The 21814-nt window shown below is 36.3% G+C and overlaps 1 protein-coding gene across 1 annotated transcript in view; it reads left to right on the top strand.

Moving 5' to 3' along the window:
* LOC117337123 (neural-cadherin-like) overlaps positions 1–21814 on the top strand; it is a 93306-nt gene that overhangs the window by 58061 nt on the left and 13431 nt on the right. Inside the window, 25 exon segments of the mRNA XM_033897918.1 lie at positions 4648–4894; positions 5351–5459; positions 5786–5915; positions 7322–7578; positions 8023–8300; positions 9022–9480; positions 9803–10192; positions 10447–10650; positions 10923–11075; positions 11077–11116; positions 11951–12097; positions 12589–12704; positions 13062–13238; positions 14526–14844; positions 15270–15439; positions 15441–15485; positions 15487–15750; positions 16310–16551; positions 17157–17305; positions 17619–17879; positions 18457–18675; positions 19010–19124; positions 19933–20117; positions 20726–20946; positions 21509–21780. Coding sequence (XP_033753809.1) covers positions 4648–4894; positions 5351–5459; positions 5786–5915; positions 7322–7578; positions 8023–8300; positions 9022–9480; positions 9803–10192; positions 10447–10650; positions 10923–11075; positions 11077–11116; positions 11951–12097; positions 12589–12704; positions 13062–13238; positions 14526–14844; positions 15270–15439; positions 15441–15485; positions 15487–15750; positions 16310–16551; positions 17157–17305; positions 17619–17879; positions 18457–18675; positions 19010–19124; positions 19933–20117; positions 20726–20946; positions 21509–21780 — 5169 coding nt within the window.

The raw sequence follows: 21814 nt of genomic DNA, 5'->3' as shown, positions 1-21814 counted from the left end.
AAAATTTTAAACTCCTGTTCTGAGTTTGTGTGAGGATATAATGAAAGTTTAGTTTCAGCATCACGGGCATTTCTCATTTAAATTTTCAACAGCAGATACCGTTTTAAATGATATGCATTAACCACAGATAGTTTATCACTTTCTTGAAATAAAATGGACGAGTTTGAGAGTACAGAACGTAATTGATTTTCTAAATTTAGAAAAGAAATTAGTATAATTGTGGAAAGTTTTAACCACAATCCCCCTCTCGTTAAAAAGATCAATTAAATTAGATGATTACTCTTAATTAGGATTTGAATGGATTAAGTTCTTGTATCTCCAAAGGAATTCACTGTAAAACCATTGGTCTTTATCCCATGGGGAGATGTCCTTGTGTCCTGTGTGTCCTTGGATACTTGTCAATTTACTCATTTAAAATGTGCTTTAGATATTTTGGTATTCTACCAAGTCTCTCTGGTTGAGTTTTTAATTTGTTGAATTTTCCGTTTTGAGGCGGGGAAGTGTTTGGTATGTAAAATGCACAAAGTATTCTTTTAACAATTTGAATATTGTGCATGGCGATATGAAAGCATGTGTTTGGGATTTCAAGGACAATTTTTTTCTTCTTCTGAAAATACTTTTTTGTTGCATGAAAACATGGAAAAATCTTCTGCACTAATCGCTATTTGAAAATCACTTAAACTTTGACATTTCTAAAAGCTTAAATTATTATTATTGCAACAAGTTTTTTCCACACTAATTTTCCTTTTCTGGGTGAGATTTACCAACTTGCAATTTGCACAGTATTAAATATTTCTTGCAGTTGACATTTGGAGTTGGGAAAACATAAAATTCCTAATAGGAACAAAAACACTGTCAACATCTCTCTTGCTCATTAGATTTTTGTGTGTACTTTCATAGTGTCGGCATTATGATACTTGGAAGAAAATAGATAGATTTTAAAGAAAAAATTGTTGTCAAACTGTATTTTTGACATTGGTCTTTTACAATGATCACATTCTAGATATATGTAGTAGATGTATGATGTTGTGTATTATTAAATCTTGAAATATTTCGCTAAAATTTCGTGAATGTTGTTTAAATGTTTAACAGACTTAAATTTTTTCTTTTATATTGTTTTTCTCATTTTCATCCCTTTCTAAAAGTTTGACAACAAAGAATGTTACATCACATCACAAAGTACAACATTTTACAAGCTTCTGCTATGTTTGTTGAAGAATAACACTATGCTGTTAACAAAATCATGGTGATTTTTGTATGGTAATTAAATAGTAAAATTACAGACATTAAGATATTAAGGCAATTCTGGGAAAGATGGCCATCAAATTAAGCTTTATTACATCTTTATCATATGAAATATCAAAAATATCATTCTATAAAAGTGATATTTTTCACTCATGTTGGGCACTATTGAAAAATGTAAAAATATTAGCCCCACTTGTGAAATATATTTGGTATTACTGATGAAGACACTGTTAGATATCATCCAGTGTTGTTGAAGTATATGATGAAATATTTTTGCAGAACAGGATAATATAAATAAAACCTGACAATTGTACTTTATTAATCATTTAACTTATTTTAAATTGAAGTATTTAGAGATGATGTGTAATTAAAGTAAAAACAGAAACTACAGAAATCAAAATACTTGTATATACTGCCAATAAAATGCTACAAACATTGATTCAATGAAAGTATCATGAATGCACAACATCAAAATGGAAGCTGAATATTAGGCCAAGGGAAACTTTAAGAGCTCTAGAATTCACGAAGATTATTCCAAGTAATTGATCAGCTGATAAGTGGAAATCTTATGTGGTATCTAATTGATGCTGTTACAATGACGGTTTACAGATATAAAATGTCAGTTATGTAATTTTTTGATAAAAGACAAATACATTATGTTACAAGTAGACCACAGACAATCGTTAAAAAGGGACCCATGTACAGAAGTCACACATTTACATATTTCACTATCACTGAGGCTGATCACACTTATTGTTTAAGGTCATCTAGCCATAAGTTTACCCAATTCAAAATTCTGTTCAGTCTATCATCTGACTTCGAACACATGCCTCTTATCTTCACTTCAGAAAAGTGTTGAGAGGAAAGGCAAAGCAAAGTTTGGGCAGCAGCTATCATTGGTGTTCAAAAGACCAAACAAAACTGGGATACACATGATATGTACATTATGTAGTTGTGTTTGTTTTATCAGATCTGCCCGATGTTGACTTGTGTCTGTAGCGTACAGATGGTCTGGGATAGACGATGGTCTGGGATAGACATGTATATCAATGACAACTCAGTCCGTCCATCTGAACATCACATCCGTTTATCTTACATGTTTTTGATGCAGAATGGATAGCATAAGTATTTCCTTCTGTTGGGGAACAAAGGGCTATCTCTATTGTCTTGTACAAAACAAGTTCATCCCAGACAACATGCCATTGTGCTTAGGAATGTCTCGTTATTGTTCATAAACATGTCTTCTGCATACAAAACTGTATTTGACTGACAAGGTCTGCATGAACTTCCATCATTATTACATTTAAATTTTATAAGACTCATTAATATTCTTTTTTCTCATAAAATTTTAGCTAATTCAAACTTAAAATCTAGCATATTCTCACCTGAAATTTTAGTTAATACATATTTTAAATCCAAGCCTGTTCTCCCTTAAAAACAAACTATTTTCACTTCAATTATTTGGCATTCAAATAAATATTTCCTTTAATTAAAAAAAAAAAGACGGAAATTTTTTTCTTGAAACTACTCCAGCACTAATGCTGCTTCTTTTTATATTATTTACCAAAAATGTAGTTGCTACATTAGATGTTTCCCCTGATTAGATGTTTAAGATGTATGTTATCAGAATCTGATAGTTGTAAGTTCAGGACACCTCCTTTTAGAGTTTTATTCTCTAAAACTGTCAAATATGTATTTTGACTGGTAATTTGTTCTTACTAACATGATTGACAAAGCTTAACTTGAAAGAGACATAGTCATAAATGCCCTAAAATATCTGATATAAAAACTATCAGTTAATTAATATGTCAAGGGAGTTAACTCTTACCTATAATAAAGGTAATGCATACAACCTTAAGATGCAACAGGAGAAGTTACATGGTGTCATCATCACCATGACAACAAAATTTATTTTAGTTCTTGTGTCAGTAAGCTAAAGGATTCGGTGGCATTTTGTTGGAAAAGTCAAAAATGAATTTTATTAAATATATTTTTCATGGTACAAATTTTATGTTCACATGAGGAATTTTATGGTATAGCATAATATATTTTGACTAGATTTGGCGTTAATTTTTTTTATACCGTTTGGATTAGAAAAGAAAACCTTTTTTTTCTCATTATTTTGATACATATATTTCTTAATTTTGATGTAGATTAAATGTAGTGCTTTTTTTATCAAATTAATTTTTCTTTGATAATTTTTACAACTTTTGAACTTTAATTGGCATGAACTAACATTTTTTCAAATTTTGATATATTAGTTTTGTAGAGACGGGCATTGGGTGCTTTGAAGGATTGTTTAGTTTAACTTCCTTTGTAGTTATTCAGAGACGTAGGAACATTGCTTAAAGTTTGTCTGTAATTAAGGCTAGTGCATTGATTAACTTAATCAATTGAATATGAAGTAAATTTTGATAGCTGCTTTACTGTAATATTGTAAGTTAATAATTTGTGCTTATAGTCATTTAGTACATGATACTCATGATTAATTCAGCTGGTGTTGATAACTACCTTGCAAATGCTTTCTATATATTTTCGTTTTATATATATGTGTATACTGCTTTATGTACCTTGGTGACATCATAGCCTCTTATTTATCCAGGAATTTATCATGATTCAGATCTATTGGAAATATTGTAATCATTCTAATTCAAAGCCTGTTCATTTTTTTGAAAACACAAAATAAGAACATTTACAGCTTATTTTAAGAAGCGGGTATTGGTTTGAGTGCTGATTGGATTGTTTTATTAACACTCTTGGAAGAAACTATGAATTGATTAAAACATTTATTGGGAAAATACATAATTAAACATGCAATTGATTACAATATTGACTTCTTTTAAGGATTTCATTGATAATAAAAAAAAAGATGTCAAAATGATGGTGTTTTCAAAAAAGGACAAAGCTATGCTGATATTGGAATGACTACTATATAGAGATTTTATCAAGGGAACCTGTTAATCCAGGACCAGATCGTCCTTCTTGATTTTATCATTACCAGACAGGCTTCATTGTCTTGAAATCAATAGGACTTAAAATAAAAACTGATATATGAAAAAACAGATAGCTGAACTTGGCAATTTAAGATGAATTTTAAAAGAGTTTAACAATTTTTGTTATGGTTTAGATATTGGTATGACTTACTCAGTTTTCAGGGTTACTTTCCCAAATAATTGAGACAGAAATATAAAAATGACAAGTGGGATAAAAAAGATGGTTTGAGTCCATGATAGAGAAGTTATCAGGATGGTGAATCTGATTATACTGATGTACTCATCAACGACACTAGAATACAGTGTTTATTTGGAAATAGCTTGTCTGGATTTTCAGGTTCCTCTGTATATATACAAACCATTTTAATGTAAGTCTTTGATAACCAGTGATCTATGTTCACTTGCACAGGCTCCAGACTGCAGAGAGAGTTAATCTGAAAATTCAAGCAAAGCCATTTCAGTCCCAGCAAGGGGACCATTCAGTACGATTCCATTTGTATGACGAACGGAATCAGCCATCCTCATTGTTTGCTATTAACGAGGTGGGGGAAGTTGAGACGCTTCAGAGCATGGACTATGAGGCATCGTCATGGAAACAGTTTACGTTGACACTGAATGGCACAGAGGAATCGACTGGCCTCACAAGCTCAACACAGGTGGGTGGGAGTTATTTCCCTTATCTGCTCTCCCTTTATGGTCACTGAGGAGATTTTATATTTCAGTAAAGGTTTCCATAGTGCTGTATAAAGTGAGTAAAGGTTTTCAGAAACAGAGTCACGGAGTGACAAGACATGGTAAAGTGGTACTGGTGAATCCAACGAATGTTATGTAATGATACAATATATATGTAGCTATAGCAAAAGGGAAAGTTGAATGCATTCGAAAAAATATTTTGCTATTTTTTCTTCAAAAACAAAAAAGGGGGAAAAAGACAAACAAAGATTAAAGAAAGACAGTATTTCAAAAGAATTGTTGTCTCTTCTTTAAAGAACAAAAAGGGAAAAAGATAAATATTAATGAAAAAGATAACAGCATTTAGAGACAATTTTTCACCTGTGGTCTTCAAGCAAGACTTTGTGAAGCTTAATATTTACCGGCATTGCTTTTTGCAGCTGATTGTGAACCTAGAAGATTCCAATGACAACTCACCTGTGTTTGGTCTGTCGACATATACCAACAGTACCAGTGAAGGAACTCCAATCAATGCTACCTTGTTTTCCGGTACGGCATCTTCTTCAAAATCTCCAAACACAAAACATCTTGTTACTTCATATCATGCATTCCCTTACTTAATTTTAATCATTTCAAAATTACTTTAATCCAGTTTTTACTATAAACTCCCTTCCAACGCTGCCTTGTTCTCCAGTAGTACATTTGTACATCACAGCCAGGTCCACACCTCCATTACTATATGCAAAGTCCTGTTATTTGTGATTATTCTCGAAGTCTTTTTAAAGGTGGGGGGATGGGGTATAAAAGGGAGACAACTTGGGAAAATAAACATAAAAAATAAAATCTACTAAAGTTTTGGACCTTTTTGTTTACAGTGATAGCCACTGATCGAGATTCGGGGGAAAATGCAGAACTGACTTACGAAGTAAACAACGACAACTTCTACGTGGTCACTCGCTATGACCCGGTCTCCGATAACTACATTGGCGACCTCAAAGTGGCGAAGTAAGTACATTGGCCTGCCCTGTTTTTGTGGTTCAGAAGTAAAACTAAAGATAACAAAAAACACTAACATTAGTCATTGTGGTCAGGTAGAATAGCCACGATCCATCATAATATTAGTCATTATCATGGGATGCATCCATTCAATTGAAAATGACTCAGTGAGGGTTTTGCAGCATTCAAGAAAACAAATCTGTAATGAAAATTAATAATTTAACAATGATTCATCTTAAAAACCACATTCTGAAAAAAACTGCAGCGATTATATTTTATTAAGTGGTGTTACAGTATCGGTTCAGAAAGTGAGTGTGTCTTTAAAATATTACCATTTACAGTTATCATGATAGATGGCTCTCCTGTTGATATCTTAGGGAGAATCTGGTATTCGGGGTTTAGGAAAGCTCCGCTCTTGAGGGGATATTACATTTACTTGATGAACACGTCTGATTTCATTATCCGAGATTCCAAGCATAATGCTGTTTACCTCTTTGTGCATTAAAGAGAAACATCCATCATTTTGATAAAAATGCTTGTTTTGAAAATAATTTCAACTAAATTTCAATGTCTGTCGCTCCATGTTGAAGTATATTTTAGGATCAGTAGAGCCTCATAAATAATCAGTACCTACTGTGTAAAGATAGAAATTGGTGGTTTTCTCACATCAGAGAGTTATTTATCAATTTTATTTATCAATTTTTGATAATACTAAGATTTGATTTCAAAATGTTTATAATAATTTGACTTTGTGTTCATAATTCAGAACACTTTATCATGTTTTAAAGATGATTAATATCAGTGTATAAGTCTTGTTTAAGAGAGAGGAGATTGGAAATATTAAGAAATATCATTCATTTCAAAAATGTGTTGAAGACATTGGCCAGTTTTTGCAATATATCAACATCAAGCATGTATTTGGGGGGCCACAATAGCTCGGTCAGTAAGAGCACCAGCCACCTAACCTAAGGTAAAGATCTGAGGTGCGTGGTTCTTACCTTTTTCAATTTGTGTTTCTCGGGAAGAAACAGGCCTTTCTAGATCTGGGTTGTCTTGGTTGTATCCTTTGGCACACTTTATCCGAATTGCATTAGATGACATGCAACAGGCTTCCTGTATGTTGTTCAGTGAGGTAGTCACCAACCAATACAAGGAGACCCCTCCTCAAAATGACCCTGGCCGTTCATTCGGGTGGTAAACCCAGCAAACAAACATTAGATATTTGTATTTTCAGCTAAAAATCTTATTTCAGTCTTCCTGTATGTTTGTTGTAACTAAGAAAATTTAAACATTCTAAAAACGTGTTATTTCTGACTTTCTAACACTAAAATAATCTCTACCTTCAAACATTTTTATCCTAAAAATATTGACAACATTTGATAATATTTGAAGTACATTTTATTGGTTATTTCCAGGAGGTTGGATTACGACTTCCATCCCGATCGACTCTACAAGTTCAATGTAACGGCAACTGATCATGGAGCTCTCCCAAAAAAGGGATGGGCAAGTGTGGTCATTTATGTCACGAATATCAATGACGAGAAGCCTCGGTTTGGAACGGGACTCGGTGAAATCAACGCCAGCATCAGGGAGGACCTAGCAGCTAACAATTACGTGACGATGGTCCAGGCTGTAGACCCCGACGGCGACAATGTCGAGTATTTCTTCACAGGTATCACTGAGACTTATCATTAACAATTATTACAAACAAAAATCCTTTATCCTCTTGTCTTCACTTGCTGCAGAGATTTGTTCTTATTTCTCACAAATGGTCCGTTAGATGCATCTTTCCAGCTTTTCCTAGTTACGTGTTTGAGCTCTAACCTCATTACCAAGCAATATCTGTAAAAAGTCTGACATATATGGTCATTTGTCCCTCTATCTGTTACATTTTGGTTAGATCTGTTCTCAAATCTTTTTTTTTTTATAATGTATGGTTTTTGCAGGGCTAGCCTTGATGAGATGGAATGGAATTATATAGTAGAATACAAATCTGAATTTTGACACATTACTTTACCATTTTAGGCCAAAAACTACCACAAAAGTTTTAGTTAGACTCTGTGTTTGGGCTTCACTTTCATGAAATCTAAAGCATTCTTTTCTTTTTCTTTCACAGAACGATTGACAAAAGCCCCTAATGGTCCATTCATCATTGACCCCAAGTCTGGGGTCATCCAGTTGTCCAACTCCATTCCTCCAGCCATACCAAGATATGTGTTGAACATAACAGCGTATGACGACGGATCGTGTTGTGATGGTCATGTGACACAGCGTCAGGATGCGGTTCTTATCGTAGAAATCAAGGACATCAACAACAATAACCCAGGCTTTCCTTCGTGTAACTACCAACCTAATGTGATGGAGAACCAGCCAATAGGGACCAGGGTGGTACAGGTAAGGTTTTACCCCAGGGGTGAGGACCAGGGTTGTACAGGTAAGGTTTGACCCCCGGGGATGGGGGCCAGGGTTGTACAGGTAAGGTTTGACCCACAGGGGTGGGGGCCAGGGTTGTACAGGTAAGGTTTTGCTTCAGGGGTGGGGACCAGAGTAGTACAGGTAAGGTTTGACCCCGGGGTGGAGACCAGGGTTGTACAGGTAAGGTTTTACCACCAGGGGTGGGGTCTAGGGTTGTACAGGTAAGGTTCTACCCCCAGGGGTGGGGACCAGGATTGTGCGGGCAAGGTTTGATCTCAAGGGGTGGTGACCCAAGTTGTACAGGTAAGATTTTACCCCCAGGGATTTGTACCTGGGTTGTACAGGTAAGGTGGCTGGATGGATGGGAAACAGGTTTATACAGGTAAGGTATCACGTTAGGTGGGAACCAGTGTTGTACAGGTTTGGTGTCTGAAGGGGTGGGGATCAGGGTCATACAGGTTTGGTATCCTGAGGGGTGGGGACCAGGGTTTTTACACTGAGAGACTGGGACCAGCCAATAGTCACAGAGGTATGATCTTTTCTCTAGGTGTGGGGACCAGTGTAGGATCAAAGATAAGGTACTTAATAGGAAATTTCCCAAAAAGATTTAATAGCAAAATAATCAGAATAGTTGACATTAAAAACTGGAATATATTTTAATCACTATTTCTTTATGAGTGTTTTTAATTTGATTGTTTAGGTTAGAGCTGAAGACAATGACCGAGGTCCGAATGGTCAGATTACCTATTCTGTGGTCACTCCTGCTTACCAAACCAAGAACTTTGATGTAGATCCTGACAACGGGACAGTGGTAACCAATATCGTGTTTGACCGCGAGTCTGAGCAGGGTTCCCGTGGTTACCCAGTCACCATTAAGGCTGAGGACAAAGGCCAGCCTCAGCAGCTCAACAGTCTGTGTACGTTCTGGGTCCACATTGACGACCGCAATGACAATCGACCCATGTTCGATTCTCTCTCATACTCCAAACAGATCACACGTACATTTGAGGTCAATAAGCGTGTCACTGGTGTGTTGGCAACAGACCGTGACATGGGACAAAATGCTGAAGTGACATACCTTTTTGAGTCCAATCCTGGAAACTACTTCAGAATAGAAGAAGATACTGGTTCCATCTTCTTGGACAAGAGTCTTATTGATGTAAGATTTATTGACAGTGTCAGAGACTTTTGAGTCCATTTTCGTCTGACATTATATAGGCATTTCCATGAAGACATCACAATTTTTCCACTTTGTTATATTACAATGATTTAGTATTAAAACACCTACAGAAAGACATGGCTTTAAACGAACCGTATGACAACTTATTGATATGACTAGAATGATAAAGGAAAAAAATATTTGTGTCAAAAAATAGATATATGTTCCTATTTTCACAGATAATCTTGATTCTCGTTGAATTTAAAAAGATACTGACATTAGCCTTGAGAAGGTGTTGTGTAATCTTGTTCGTTGTTTTCAGTTTCCGTACACCAGTAACCAGACCAGTGTCATTGTAATGGCCAAAGACAATGGTAACCCACCACTCAACTCAACCGTGCGTGTGACCATCAGTCTGGCCGCATCGCAGGGGGAGGTGCCTACTTGGGACGAGAGTTATGATGGCATGGTTTATGTGGTTGAGGAGACAGTTCCGTCAGGTCATACGATTGGTCGATTCACCGCCAGCTCTAACATCTTAGATCCACAACTACAGGGCGTCAGTTTTGCTCTCATCAAGTCAGATGGATCCCAGTCCCAATTTGATGACATGTTTAGAATTTCAACCTCGTCCAATTTGGTGAAACTGAAGCTGCGTGGAAATCTTGACTACAATCATAAGAACATGTACACTGTCCGGTTACGTGTCACGGTGAGAATTTAGTCTGTTTTAGAGTATAGTATATAATAGGCAGTAAGCTCATTTATTGTGTTAAGCCCACTAATGTATATAGCAGGTCACTAAAAATGAAAGCAGTCCTGTTTCAATGTCCTGAAATAAGCCAAATCCTTCATTTGGGTCAAAGTTTATGTGTCGATCGACCCCTAGGCCTTTGTTATATTTGATAAAATGTAAAAACCCATATCCCACTTATTTATCAACTAATGTATGATTTTGTTGAACAGAACAAGGGCCTAAACCCAGCATCAAATGAAATGCGTGTGACTGTGAAGGTGAAAGACATGAACAACCAGCCACCACGATTTGAAGGACTTGACCCGACCATGAGTAACACCTACCGAGGCAGTGTCCCAGAAAACGAACCTGTTGGTCAAACGGTCATCACAGTCAAAGCTGTTGATGCTGACCATGATCCCCCTAACAATGAGGTAATTCAATAAATGACCCTACATTATTCATATTCAAGGTCCAATGAACTCATATAAATCATAAGCAGAAAAGAAAAAATAAGAAAATAAAGAAAAATAAACAAAATTTTGATAAATGTATGTTAGGGGTTCAATAAAGGAAATAGAAATAAAATCATTTTAGTATGAGAACATGTTCTTATTATAGTTTTGGAGACCTATCTTAGAGGGGTTCTATTAATGGAATTACAATTATTTTCTGAATTTATGAAAAAATATAAATCTGCCTACAGGTACGGTACAGTATAATTGAGGACCGGTATGGTGTCCACCGATTATTTGACATCAACCCGCTGACCGGTTTGATCACCACCAACTTCACGTTTGATCGCGAGGTTGATTACCTCTACTATATTGACATCAAGGCTGTAGACGGGAAGCCGTCAGGATGTTCGTGACCATGAGCCACCAAATACTCCGAACAGTGGTAGGTAGCTTGTCCTTGATGATCATGACTAGGTGTATTACATCGATAGATGTTCTTCATGACCTTGATTAAGTGTAGAACACTGGTAGCTTGACCTTGTTGACCTTGACCAAGTGTAGAACACTGGTAGCTTGACCTTGATGACCTTGACCAAGTGTAGAACACTTGGTTGCTTGACCTTGATGACCTTGACCAAGTGTAGAATACTTGGTAGCTTGACCTTGATTACCTTGACTAAGTGTAGAACACTGGTAGCTTGACCTTGATGACCTTGACCAAGTGTAGAATACTTGGTAGCTTGACCTTGATGACCTTGACAAAGTGTAGAACACTGGTAGCTTGACCTTGATGACCTTGACCAAGTGTAGAACACTGGTAGCTTGACCTTGATGACCTTGACAAATTGTTGAAGTTCTGTTAGCCTGCCACCTTACCCTGTTATCACACTTATCCTCAAATAAGCACCCTCTCTTACTTGTGAATCACTTTAAGCTAACTATTTTAAACTTGATGGTTCTGCATAGTTGGGCATTCATGTTTTGCAGATATTTTCTAGTTGAAATCAAAGTTTGTATGTTAGCCCCTTATATCAAAATAACTACTGTAAACTTCAGGTTTGACCTTGGATTCACTGTAACCTTCAGGTTTGACGTTGGATTCACTGTAAACTTCAGCTTTGACCTTGGATTCACTGTAACCTTCAGGTTTGACCTTGGATTCACTGTAACCTTCAGGTTTGACCTTGGATTCACTGTAACCTTCAGGTTTGACCTTGGAATCACTGTAACCTTCAGGTTTGACCTTGGATTCACTGTTATGGTATATATTTTACAGCCACTGCCCAGGTCCTGGTTGTAATTGGTGACAAAAATGACAACACACCACGATTCCAGCAGACACTTTATGAGAAGGAGGTACAGGAACAGCCGCCCGACAGCAGCAAGGCCATCATCCGAGTACTGGCTGACGATCTGGACAGTTGTGAGTACTGAGCGTTATACTCGGAGACACACAATATATTGACACCTTTCAATACAAATTGAGAGATTCAGTAGATAAAAAAAGTTAATTAAGCTTTATTATACAGTTTTTCGTTCGTCTAGAATGTCAGTGATACTAAGGGCCTAAAGTGTTGATGCCTAGGAGGCCATAAAAAGAAATCACAAAATAAGTCAAAGAAAGATGGGGAGGTCGGAAATGAAACAGTCCCATATCTATGTCAATAAAATCTATTTTGACCAGTTTCCAATAAACTTTAAGCATGTTTTTATTCTTATTACCGTGACTTATTTAAATGAATGAAAACATAGCATGTATTAAAAAAAAAGTCCGTAAGAAACATGAATTTTTCAATGATAATATCAATTCAGTGGTGTTAGAATGCTGATTATATTGTTGGTATATTAAGAATAAATATTTTGATTTTGCATTGATGAACAGAGTTGTTCACATTTATAATTTTTGTTGATCAGCTGATGTTCTGACCTACACTATCACCAGTGGTAACGTGGGAAATGTATTCGGCATTAAACAGAAGACAGGAGAAATCTACGTGGCCCGAGATCTGGATTACGAAACTCCACCGAAGGTAACACATGCCCCTCTGTCGATGGTTTAGTCTATATGCTGATAGAATAATATTCAGATAATTTGCTTTTCTGTATCAACACATAACTGTATGTGATGTATATGTCAACAGAGGATTGCTTTGGTTCTTGTTTAATCATGTTAAAATTATAAATATATATAAATGTACATGAATTTATTGTATGATGGCTCAGATTCCTTCTTGGTGTTTAAACTAGTGTCAGTAACGTTAGATTTTAATTCTGCTTGCTTGAAGGACATCTTTTAGTAAATTTTATTTGAAAGAATTCCTTTCATGCTGTTGAAATATAAACTTCAATGGATAAGAAAAATTATCCTTGATATGTTTTTCAATCAGGTTTACAACTTGACCATTACGGCAAACGACGGGTACCATACCAACACAACAAGGGTCAAACTGACCGTACTGGACATCAACGATAACCAGCCAGAATTTACTCAGGCAGAGTACATCATTAAAGATGTGGTGGAGGAGATTGACCCTCCTGCTGGACAACAGAAATTCCTCGTACAGGTACTCATGGTTGGAACTAGTGTTGGGTAATCGGTTGAAAACGGCAACCGATGATCGGTTGTAATCGGATGATCTCGGTAACCGATTATACGATTATAATCGGTTGCTATGGATTAGTCTGTTTGAAATTAAAAATGCAAACAACATTGAGCCAGAGAAGGCAACTGGCACTTACTTATTCATTTGCTATTTATATCTTTGGGACAAATAATGTATAATGCCATTAAAACATGCTATTGAAATTAAAAATTATCAAACTAGTGTTTATAAAACTTGACAAGTTTATTATGACTAGAAAATACACATATGATTGCAGCTTTTAAGTTAACACTTATTATCATTTAATGTTTTGTTTTGTTTAGATGCAACATACTGCGTGTATATACATTTAAATAAATATGTTTTGAAATATCATGGTTCACTGAGCTATGAGTATCAACTAGACAACTACATTGCCTCAATCAGGTTGGAACGTTGTAGGAATGATCTATAATCCATTCACTACATCTGATCTAAGATGAAAAACAATCAGTTATCGACAATTTAAAAAAACCACCATAGATTGAAGTTTTAAACAAAATATATGTGCATAGTACATCTGGCTCCACTCCGATGACCTCTATTTGGGAGGGGCCGCGGTGGCCGAGTGGTTAAGGTGTACCGACACTTTAACACTAGCCCTCCACCGCTGGGTTGCGAGTTCAAAACCTACGTGGGGCAGTTGCCAGGTACTGACCGTAGGCCGGTTGTTTTTCTTCGGGTACTCCGGCTTTCCTCCACCTCCAAAACCTGGCACATCCTTAAATGACCCTGGCTGTTAATAGGACGTTAAACAAAAACAAACCAAACAAACCTCTATTAGGAGGTCGACCAGCTTATGCCTGTCATATATTATCAACAAAATTGCAAATAGAAATGGGTCAATGTAACAAGGTCGGAACATGTCACTATAGGCAGTTTATTGGGGAAATCTAGGAAATGTTATTATTATAATGAAATGTGCCAGCCTACATGGCCGAGAACGTTCATTTCTGAACTAGTGTATTTTAGTTGGGCTATGCCATCATTCTGCTCACTATTATTCAGAGAAAACTTCAATTTTAAATCAAGATTATATAATCAGGTAATCAAATCTGTTAGGTTTCCAGTGAGTGTTTGACAAACTTGATTAATCTGAACAATGCTGACAACGGAGAGACTGATTGAAGATAGAGCTCATTTAAGATCAATATATTGAATCACAAAAAATATCTATTCACTAACATTACATTTAACATGATTTTACAGGTAAGCGCTACTGACAAAGATATTGACCGTCCACACAATTTCCGGTACAGTCTCAACATTGATGACCAGGATCCTGGTAACCCAATGTTCGTCATTGGTCCAGAAGACGGAAGGATTTTCTTAAAACGCAGTCTTGACCGTGATCTTCCTAATGGTCGGGCTGAGTACCAGTTTAACATCATCGTCGAAGATGAACCTGGCAATCCACAGTCTCTGATTGGCTACGCTTATGTGAAAGTTCAGCCAAAGGATATAAATGACAATGCTCCATTATTTGTGGGAAATCTAACGGGATACGTTCCAGAGAATTCAGCTAAAAGTAAGTTTAACTTGGTCCTAGTAAATCTACAAAAATATTTGGTACAAAATTTGTTGATGTCATCTGAATAGCTGGAATATGGTTTGTAGTTGATGTTATTTTCACTCTAAGTCCAAAGCACAAAAATATTTAAAAGGTCAACGATCTTTTTCTGGACCATTTCATTGCTGGGAAGAAGAATAAAAGAGAAGTTCTGAATTTCTACGAATACTAGCAGAGATATATTAAGGTAATTTTCTTTCATGAACTGCCATTAAAAATCATAGTCTACAAAACTCTGAAAATCACCAGAACTACAAAAATAGAACAAAATGGGATTTCTGAAGAAGTTTTATAGAAATATTAAAGATTTGTCTTAAAATCAACACATTTAGAACCAGAGATTTAACAGTTAACACTTCTATAAAAACATAATTAAATTGTAGGGAAGAACATCATGACAGTCCGTGCCAAAGACTTTGACCTGGGAATGAATGGAACAGTTTACTATCAGATAGACGGACGAGGTAACACACCAGCCAATCCTGACAATGGCGAGTATCTCTTCAAGATCCAGGAGTCCTCTGGTCTGGTCTACTCAAATACGGATATCTTGAAACCGCGAGGTGCTTGACCGATACCACCTACAGGTGATAGCCGTTTGACCGTGGCGTCCCGCAGAGAAGCAGCACCGCCACCTTGACTATTAAAGTCTCCGATGAAAATGACGAGGCTCCAGTGTTTCTACAGAAGATATACCGTGTCACTTTGTCCGAGAGTCAGAAGAGCGGTCCAGTTATCACCGTGTCGGCCACAGATGACGATATCGGGGAGAACGCTAAGCTGACGTACACCTTACAGAGTGACCTGAGCTTTTTCTCCATCACAACACTACCATCCAACGCTGGTGTCATAAATGTTTTCCATGTGAGTCATTAAAACAAATTTTCATATTGGAATTAATACAGTTTATATACCGTCCTGATAACATTTAGATGATGTTTTTCTGGATTTGAGTAAAAACTAACATCATATGAACAATTTTAGTAACTTTTTCTGAACATTGGTATTAAAAATAAGTATTTATTTGAAGAGTATGTGATTAATATTCAACATTGAAGTACACTTACCATTTAGAAACACAAAAATACTTTATTAAGAAATATGTTTTCTAAATAAATTATAATTTTTTGCACTTTCAATCAAAAAGGTTTTTGGGGCCAGAGTAATTAAAATTTTATCATGCTGGTAATGTTTTATTTCACACCAGGATGACTTGTCTTCCTCTAGTACTAATGGATAGAAATGTCCTAAAAGTCTGTCTAGAGTGTATAACAGCATAATCTGACTGCATAGGTTTTAATTTAGTTATCAATTAATTATTTCAGTGTAGCCAATGAGTTTTTGATGTCATCAGAAAAACAACTCTTTATTTTTTTTCTAATTGATTTAAATATCACACATTCTTATTCTTTCCACTTTTCAGCCTGTTGATTATGAAAATGTCCAGCAGAGGTTTTTTAACTTGACTGTGAAGGCGCGAGACTCGAACCCTCTTCACGAAGATCATGCCTTTGTTGAGATTACAGTCACGGATGCCAATGATGAACCTCCAAAGTTCACTGACACTGTTAAAATCATGGACTTTAACGAGAACATCGAGGAGGGAACATTACTGTATACATTTGCTGCCAATGATAAAGACAGCCCGCCCAACAATGACTTCACGTAAGATTCTCGATCACCAACTACTCTAAATTTGTTAATTTACCATTAAGTTTCAGAAGAAAAGACTCATCTATTTGTGAAAATTTTCTAAAAATATACAGTAAAACAGATTTCTGACAGATTACGCCAATAGGATTTTCAATGACCGTCGATTTCACTACCCGATATCAATTTCAGAAAGATTTATAGGCTGTTTCACTGAATCTTTATTATTTTTCCTTCCTTTGGTATTGAAAATAAATTAATATCTTCATGAAAAACTGATTCATTGCTATAGCAACCTCTAAAATACACACCCAAAGGATAAACTTGAGGTTAGCAAACATGGACCTCTAAAAGAACGGAGTTAATTCAGCACCGTATAATCATCCACAGTTTCTTAAGTACCCAGCATGTATAGACTTCCTTTATTTCTGAAGTCCTCTTGTAGGATATATAATATATATATATATATAGGATAGCCTTTAGTAACAACATTTCTATATTTCAAGGTTCTGAAACCAAGAAAAACAATTAGGCAAGTGACATCTTTTTAGGAAATGAAAGTTTTTGCAACCAGCATCCAAAAAGAGAGTCTGTGACATTTAAACTTTGATTTGGTACAGGTTTGCCATTGCTGACTATTCAGACCGCTTCTATGTAGAACAACAGGGCAACAAAGGATTTGTGAAGATCCAGAAAGGTTTGGACGGGCAGACACTGGACCGAGAAACTAGCTCAAAGTATACTGTTGAAGTTCTTGCCATTGACAAAGGTCAGTCAGGGTCATGGGTCAAATAGTTCAGGGTCATATAACACTTGATGGTCAAATATATGTAAATGGGGTCAGTATTGTAGAGAAACCAAACTGTTAAAGTCAGTCAAAATCAACTTATTTGTGTTGATAAGGGTCAGGGGTCAAACTGTTCATGGTCAATGAGGGGTAAAGGGTCAAGGGGTCAGAATTTTTAGGTCAGTTATGCTCAAGTGCTCTGACAAAAACCTTTGTCCATTAGTTGGAAAGTTCCTATTTTGCATTCAGTATAAATTATGTGATGGAAAGTTACACAAACTTTAACTCTTCACAGGTGACCCACCTCTAACTGGGACAGCTACGCTCATCCTGAACGTGGCTGATCTTAACGACGAAGCTCCAACATTTGCCGAGAATTATCGACCAATCGTAATGGAGGATGACCCATTCCCTCAGCAGGTGTTGACCTTCAAGGCAAGAGATCGGGACACTCGTGCTCATGGACCCCCGTTCAAATTCTACCTGCCAGCATGTAGGGAGAACCCAACTTGTGACAGTGATGGCAACTTGAACTTCACTTTGGTCTTCAACCAGTGTGAGTGTACTAATGACATAATCAGTGATGTCATCGTATAAGTTTTTGGGCTGGATTTGAAGATTATAATAATACTATAAAAACTCAATTAATTGTAATGCTGTATTTCCTTTTTGATGTTAACTATGAACTATGAATTGGATGTCAGGTCAATGTATAAGCCTACAGGCCAACTATCGAAAAAGAAAAAAATTCAGAAATGTCCTGTTCATTTAGAGCCAGTACAGGTACTTTACATTACTGATTGTAATACTATATTTCTGTCAACTATGAATTACTGGTAGATGTTCGCAAAAATGTATGGCCTGAAATGGCAACTGCGAAAAACAATTCACAACTGTACAAGTTCCTTAGAGCAAGGACTTTTGCACTTCTTCACAGAAGTCGAAATATACTGATCTCTGTATAGGTATAGGGTACTGAAACAGTTAATTCTTGTGGAGAAACATTTCAAATTCATAGCTTTTACTGACGTTGCATGTTCACATAATGTGATTCAAGTAAATTTCTATGATAAGTATTCACAAAATATTTCAAGCAATTTATCACATTTTTCATACGATTTTGTATTTTTCAGCCGGTGATGGTAGTAATGGAACCGGGACTATTTATGCTCAGAATCGTTTCCTCCGAGAGGAGAAGAAATTTTACTACCTTCCGATTGTGATGACTGACATGGGAGGTTACCACCCCCTTAGTATGACAGGGACCAGCACGCTGACCATCGAGATCGGCGACAAAAACAATAACCAGCACTCGGACGGCTCTAAGGATATATTTGTGTATAACTACAAAGGTATTGTTATCAAACAAGATTCCCATATAGTGTGATCAATGTCTGTCCCATCCTGTCCCGTTGCATCCCGTCCCATTCTATCATTGACTATAATCTAAAATTGGCCAACCACTCCCTTCAGTTTGATTTATTTACACTGCATCACATCATATTTATGTTGGTCCTGTTGAAGTCTCTACGAGAGGTGAAACTAGTAGACAAACTAAACATCCCACCTAAAGGTAACCCGTGGGTTAGTTGTGATTAATTTCCCCTTTATATAAGACAAATTGAGGGTATACAGATTTGGATTAATAACCGTTGAATAATGATGAGTTTTTTGTTTGTTGTGTAGGTTTGTTTGGTAACATCGAAATCGGCCGTGCGAATGCGAATGACCCAGATGATTGGGACTTCAAAGACAAATGGTACTACTTCATAGGACCTAAGGACATGACTCGATTCTTCAGGTAAGGGAGATAACTGTCGTAATACGTACCTTTCTAGGTACAGTCGATGGCTGTCGTAACACTCACCTTACTAGGTACAGTCGATGGCTGTCATAACACTCACCTTACTAGGTACAGTCGATGGCTGTCGTAACACTCGCCTTACTAGGTACAGTCGATGGCTGTCGTAACACTCACCTTTCTAGGTACAATCGATGGCTGTCATAACATTCACCTTACTAGGTACAGTCGATGGCTGTCATAACACTCACCTTACTAGGTACAGCCGTAGGTACAGTCGATGGCTGTCGTAACACTCACCTTTCTAGGTACAGCCGATGGCTGTCGTAACACTCACCTTTCAAGGTAAGGTCAATGGTTGTCGGGTATGGCTGTAGGTAGATGAAACACTATATCCAATTCTTTCTTTGTGCCATGATTTCACTTGTTAAAGAGCAGATATATGATTCATAATCAATATGTTCCTAGGCCAAGATCGTTCATGCATTCCAGAAAGAACAAGGTTGTATTTCTTGATAAAATAAGTACATCAAACAATATAAACTGGCCCCAGCTTCATCAATGACTTAAGGAAATTCCTTGTCAAAACGTAATATTTTCCATATGAAAGCATTATTTGATTTAAGGAAAAAATCTTGGTTAAGAAGTTTTGTTATGTATTACTTTAATTTTAAATTTAGGAATCTCCTCAAGTTAATTGGAGTATTGATAAATCTGAGGCCTGAAGTGAACTGAAATATTTACCCCAATAATTATTATTTCCATTTGTTAAGTCTAGTGTTGTAGTATTTGTCTTTCATTTTTTCAGTGTATCAAAAGAGAATGGGACAATTATGATGAAGAAAGGTGTGCCAGGTGGTTATTACGAGTTCAAGGTTCTAGTTTACGATCACGTCGTCTTCACTCATCAAAACGCCACTGCTACCATACATGTCACTGTACAGGAAATAGACGATGATGCGGTATTCAGCTCCGGGTCTGTTCGACTTTCAGGTAAGAGCTCTAGATATTAAGACTCCACTAACTTGTGAGACTGGATTTTCTAAATATCAGGAATCAGTTGAAATTTTTGTCTGCTGTGGAGTGTAATATGAACAAAGCCATGGTTTTCTGTATCAGTAAGACTTCATATTGTAAGTTTGCTAATTTTTAGGGGTTCTAGTTTTCAATGCCGTATTTATCCTCAAATCATCCCCCTCCCCTGGTGTAAAAGTTCAGTTTTAAAGTTTTGGGGAAAGCTTATTTGTGAGCCTCTTCGACCGTTCTATTTTGAAATTGATGATTCTGCCAAAATGAAAAGAGGGCTTATTTGTGAGCAAGGGCTTATTAATTTTGTAGATAAATACAGTATTTCGAAGGTGGAATTATATCCTGAAAAAGAAAATCCTTGGAAGTAAAAACTGTGCAAATTATAGTTTTTCAGAATTTCTTTGTAAAATGCATTATTCCTTTCTAAAAACTGCCTGAATTTGAACCATAAAAAAAAGTTAAAATATTAACAGGATCTAAGCCTAAGTCTTGAGTAGTGTGAACAGGTATTTTGATATGTTGTAGAAGATAGTAAAACACATGATAGTAATTGGAGTGATATTTCCTTCTAGGTACAAGTGCTGAGGAATTTATGGAGGAGAGACCTGAGGGAAGTAGTTATAACCGATTCAAGTCTCTTCTCGCCAGGCGCCTGGGAGTACGCGAGAAAAATGTGGCCATTTTCAGTGTGATGAATAACGGTTCATATACAGATATAAGATACGCTGCACATGGGTCGCCATGGTATCCAGCCAGTAAACTGGACGGAATTGTCATGACATACAAAGACGAGGTAATAAAGCAATGGATAACAAATCTAATGGACATTTTAATAAAGTTTTTCACTACACATGAAAGGCTTAGTAAAAGTAGTCATTTCAGAAAGTTTAAGATCATTAATGAAAATACTCAACAAATGTAAAAATATTGACTATAAAACTGAGACTACCACCCATCTGTAAGTCGGTATTCCTAGAAAAAGTGCATTTAATATCAAGTTTTAATGATTTGTCACATTCACAATACATGTACATTTTTGTATAAACTTTGATCAGTGCGATCATGGTTTGGCAGAATGTTTGTTGCATACCGCAAAAATATGTATGTACACAGAAAATTAGAATGCTATTGTGAAGGTTTATTTCTGGTTTCTAGCAAATAATTTAGCAGAATATTTGTAGCATGAAAACTGCTAAAATTAAGTTACCACTAAAATATGTATGTACAAAGAAACTTGGAATATATTGTGAGGGAGAATTTCTGGTTTTTATATATGATATATTGTTTTATGATAAGATACAAGATGGTGGCTATAGTAACACACTATGATAATCAATATGAATTTTGTTTTCCAGTTTGAGACAGTGTCAGGCGGGAAGATCGCAATGGTGAGCATAGATTTGTGTGTAAAGGAGGTGTGTGAAAGTGGAGGCTGCACAAACACGTTATTTGTTGACAGTCGGCCAAGTCTTGTGAACACTAAGGGGCAGAGCTTTGTGGGCGTGTCTACAATGATCAAAACAGACTGTATCTGCAAAGCCCGAGACTTCTCTGAACCGCTCGTGTGTAAATCTGGGTACTGTTATAATGGAGGCACGTGTGTCCGAGACAACTGGGGTGAAGTGACGTAAGTATTCACAAGCTTTTCTTTTGAAACTATT

This window comes from Pecten maximus, chromosome 11 (assembly GCF_902652985.1).
Source record: "Pecten maximus chromosome 11, xPecMax1.1, whole genome shotgun sequence".
NCBI lineage: Eukaryota > Metazoa > Mollusca > Bivalvia > Pectinida > Pectinidae > Pecten > Pecten maximus.
This window is presented reverse-complemented; position numbering and strand designations above follow the sequence as displayed.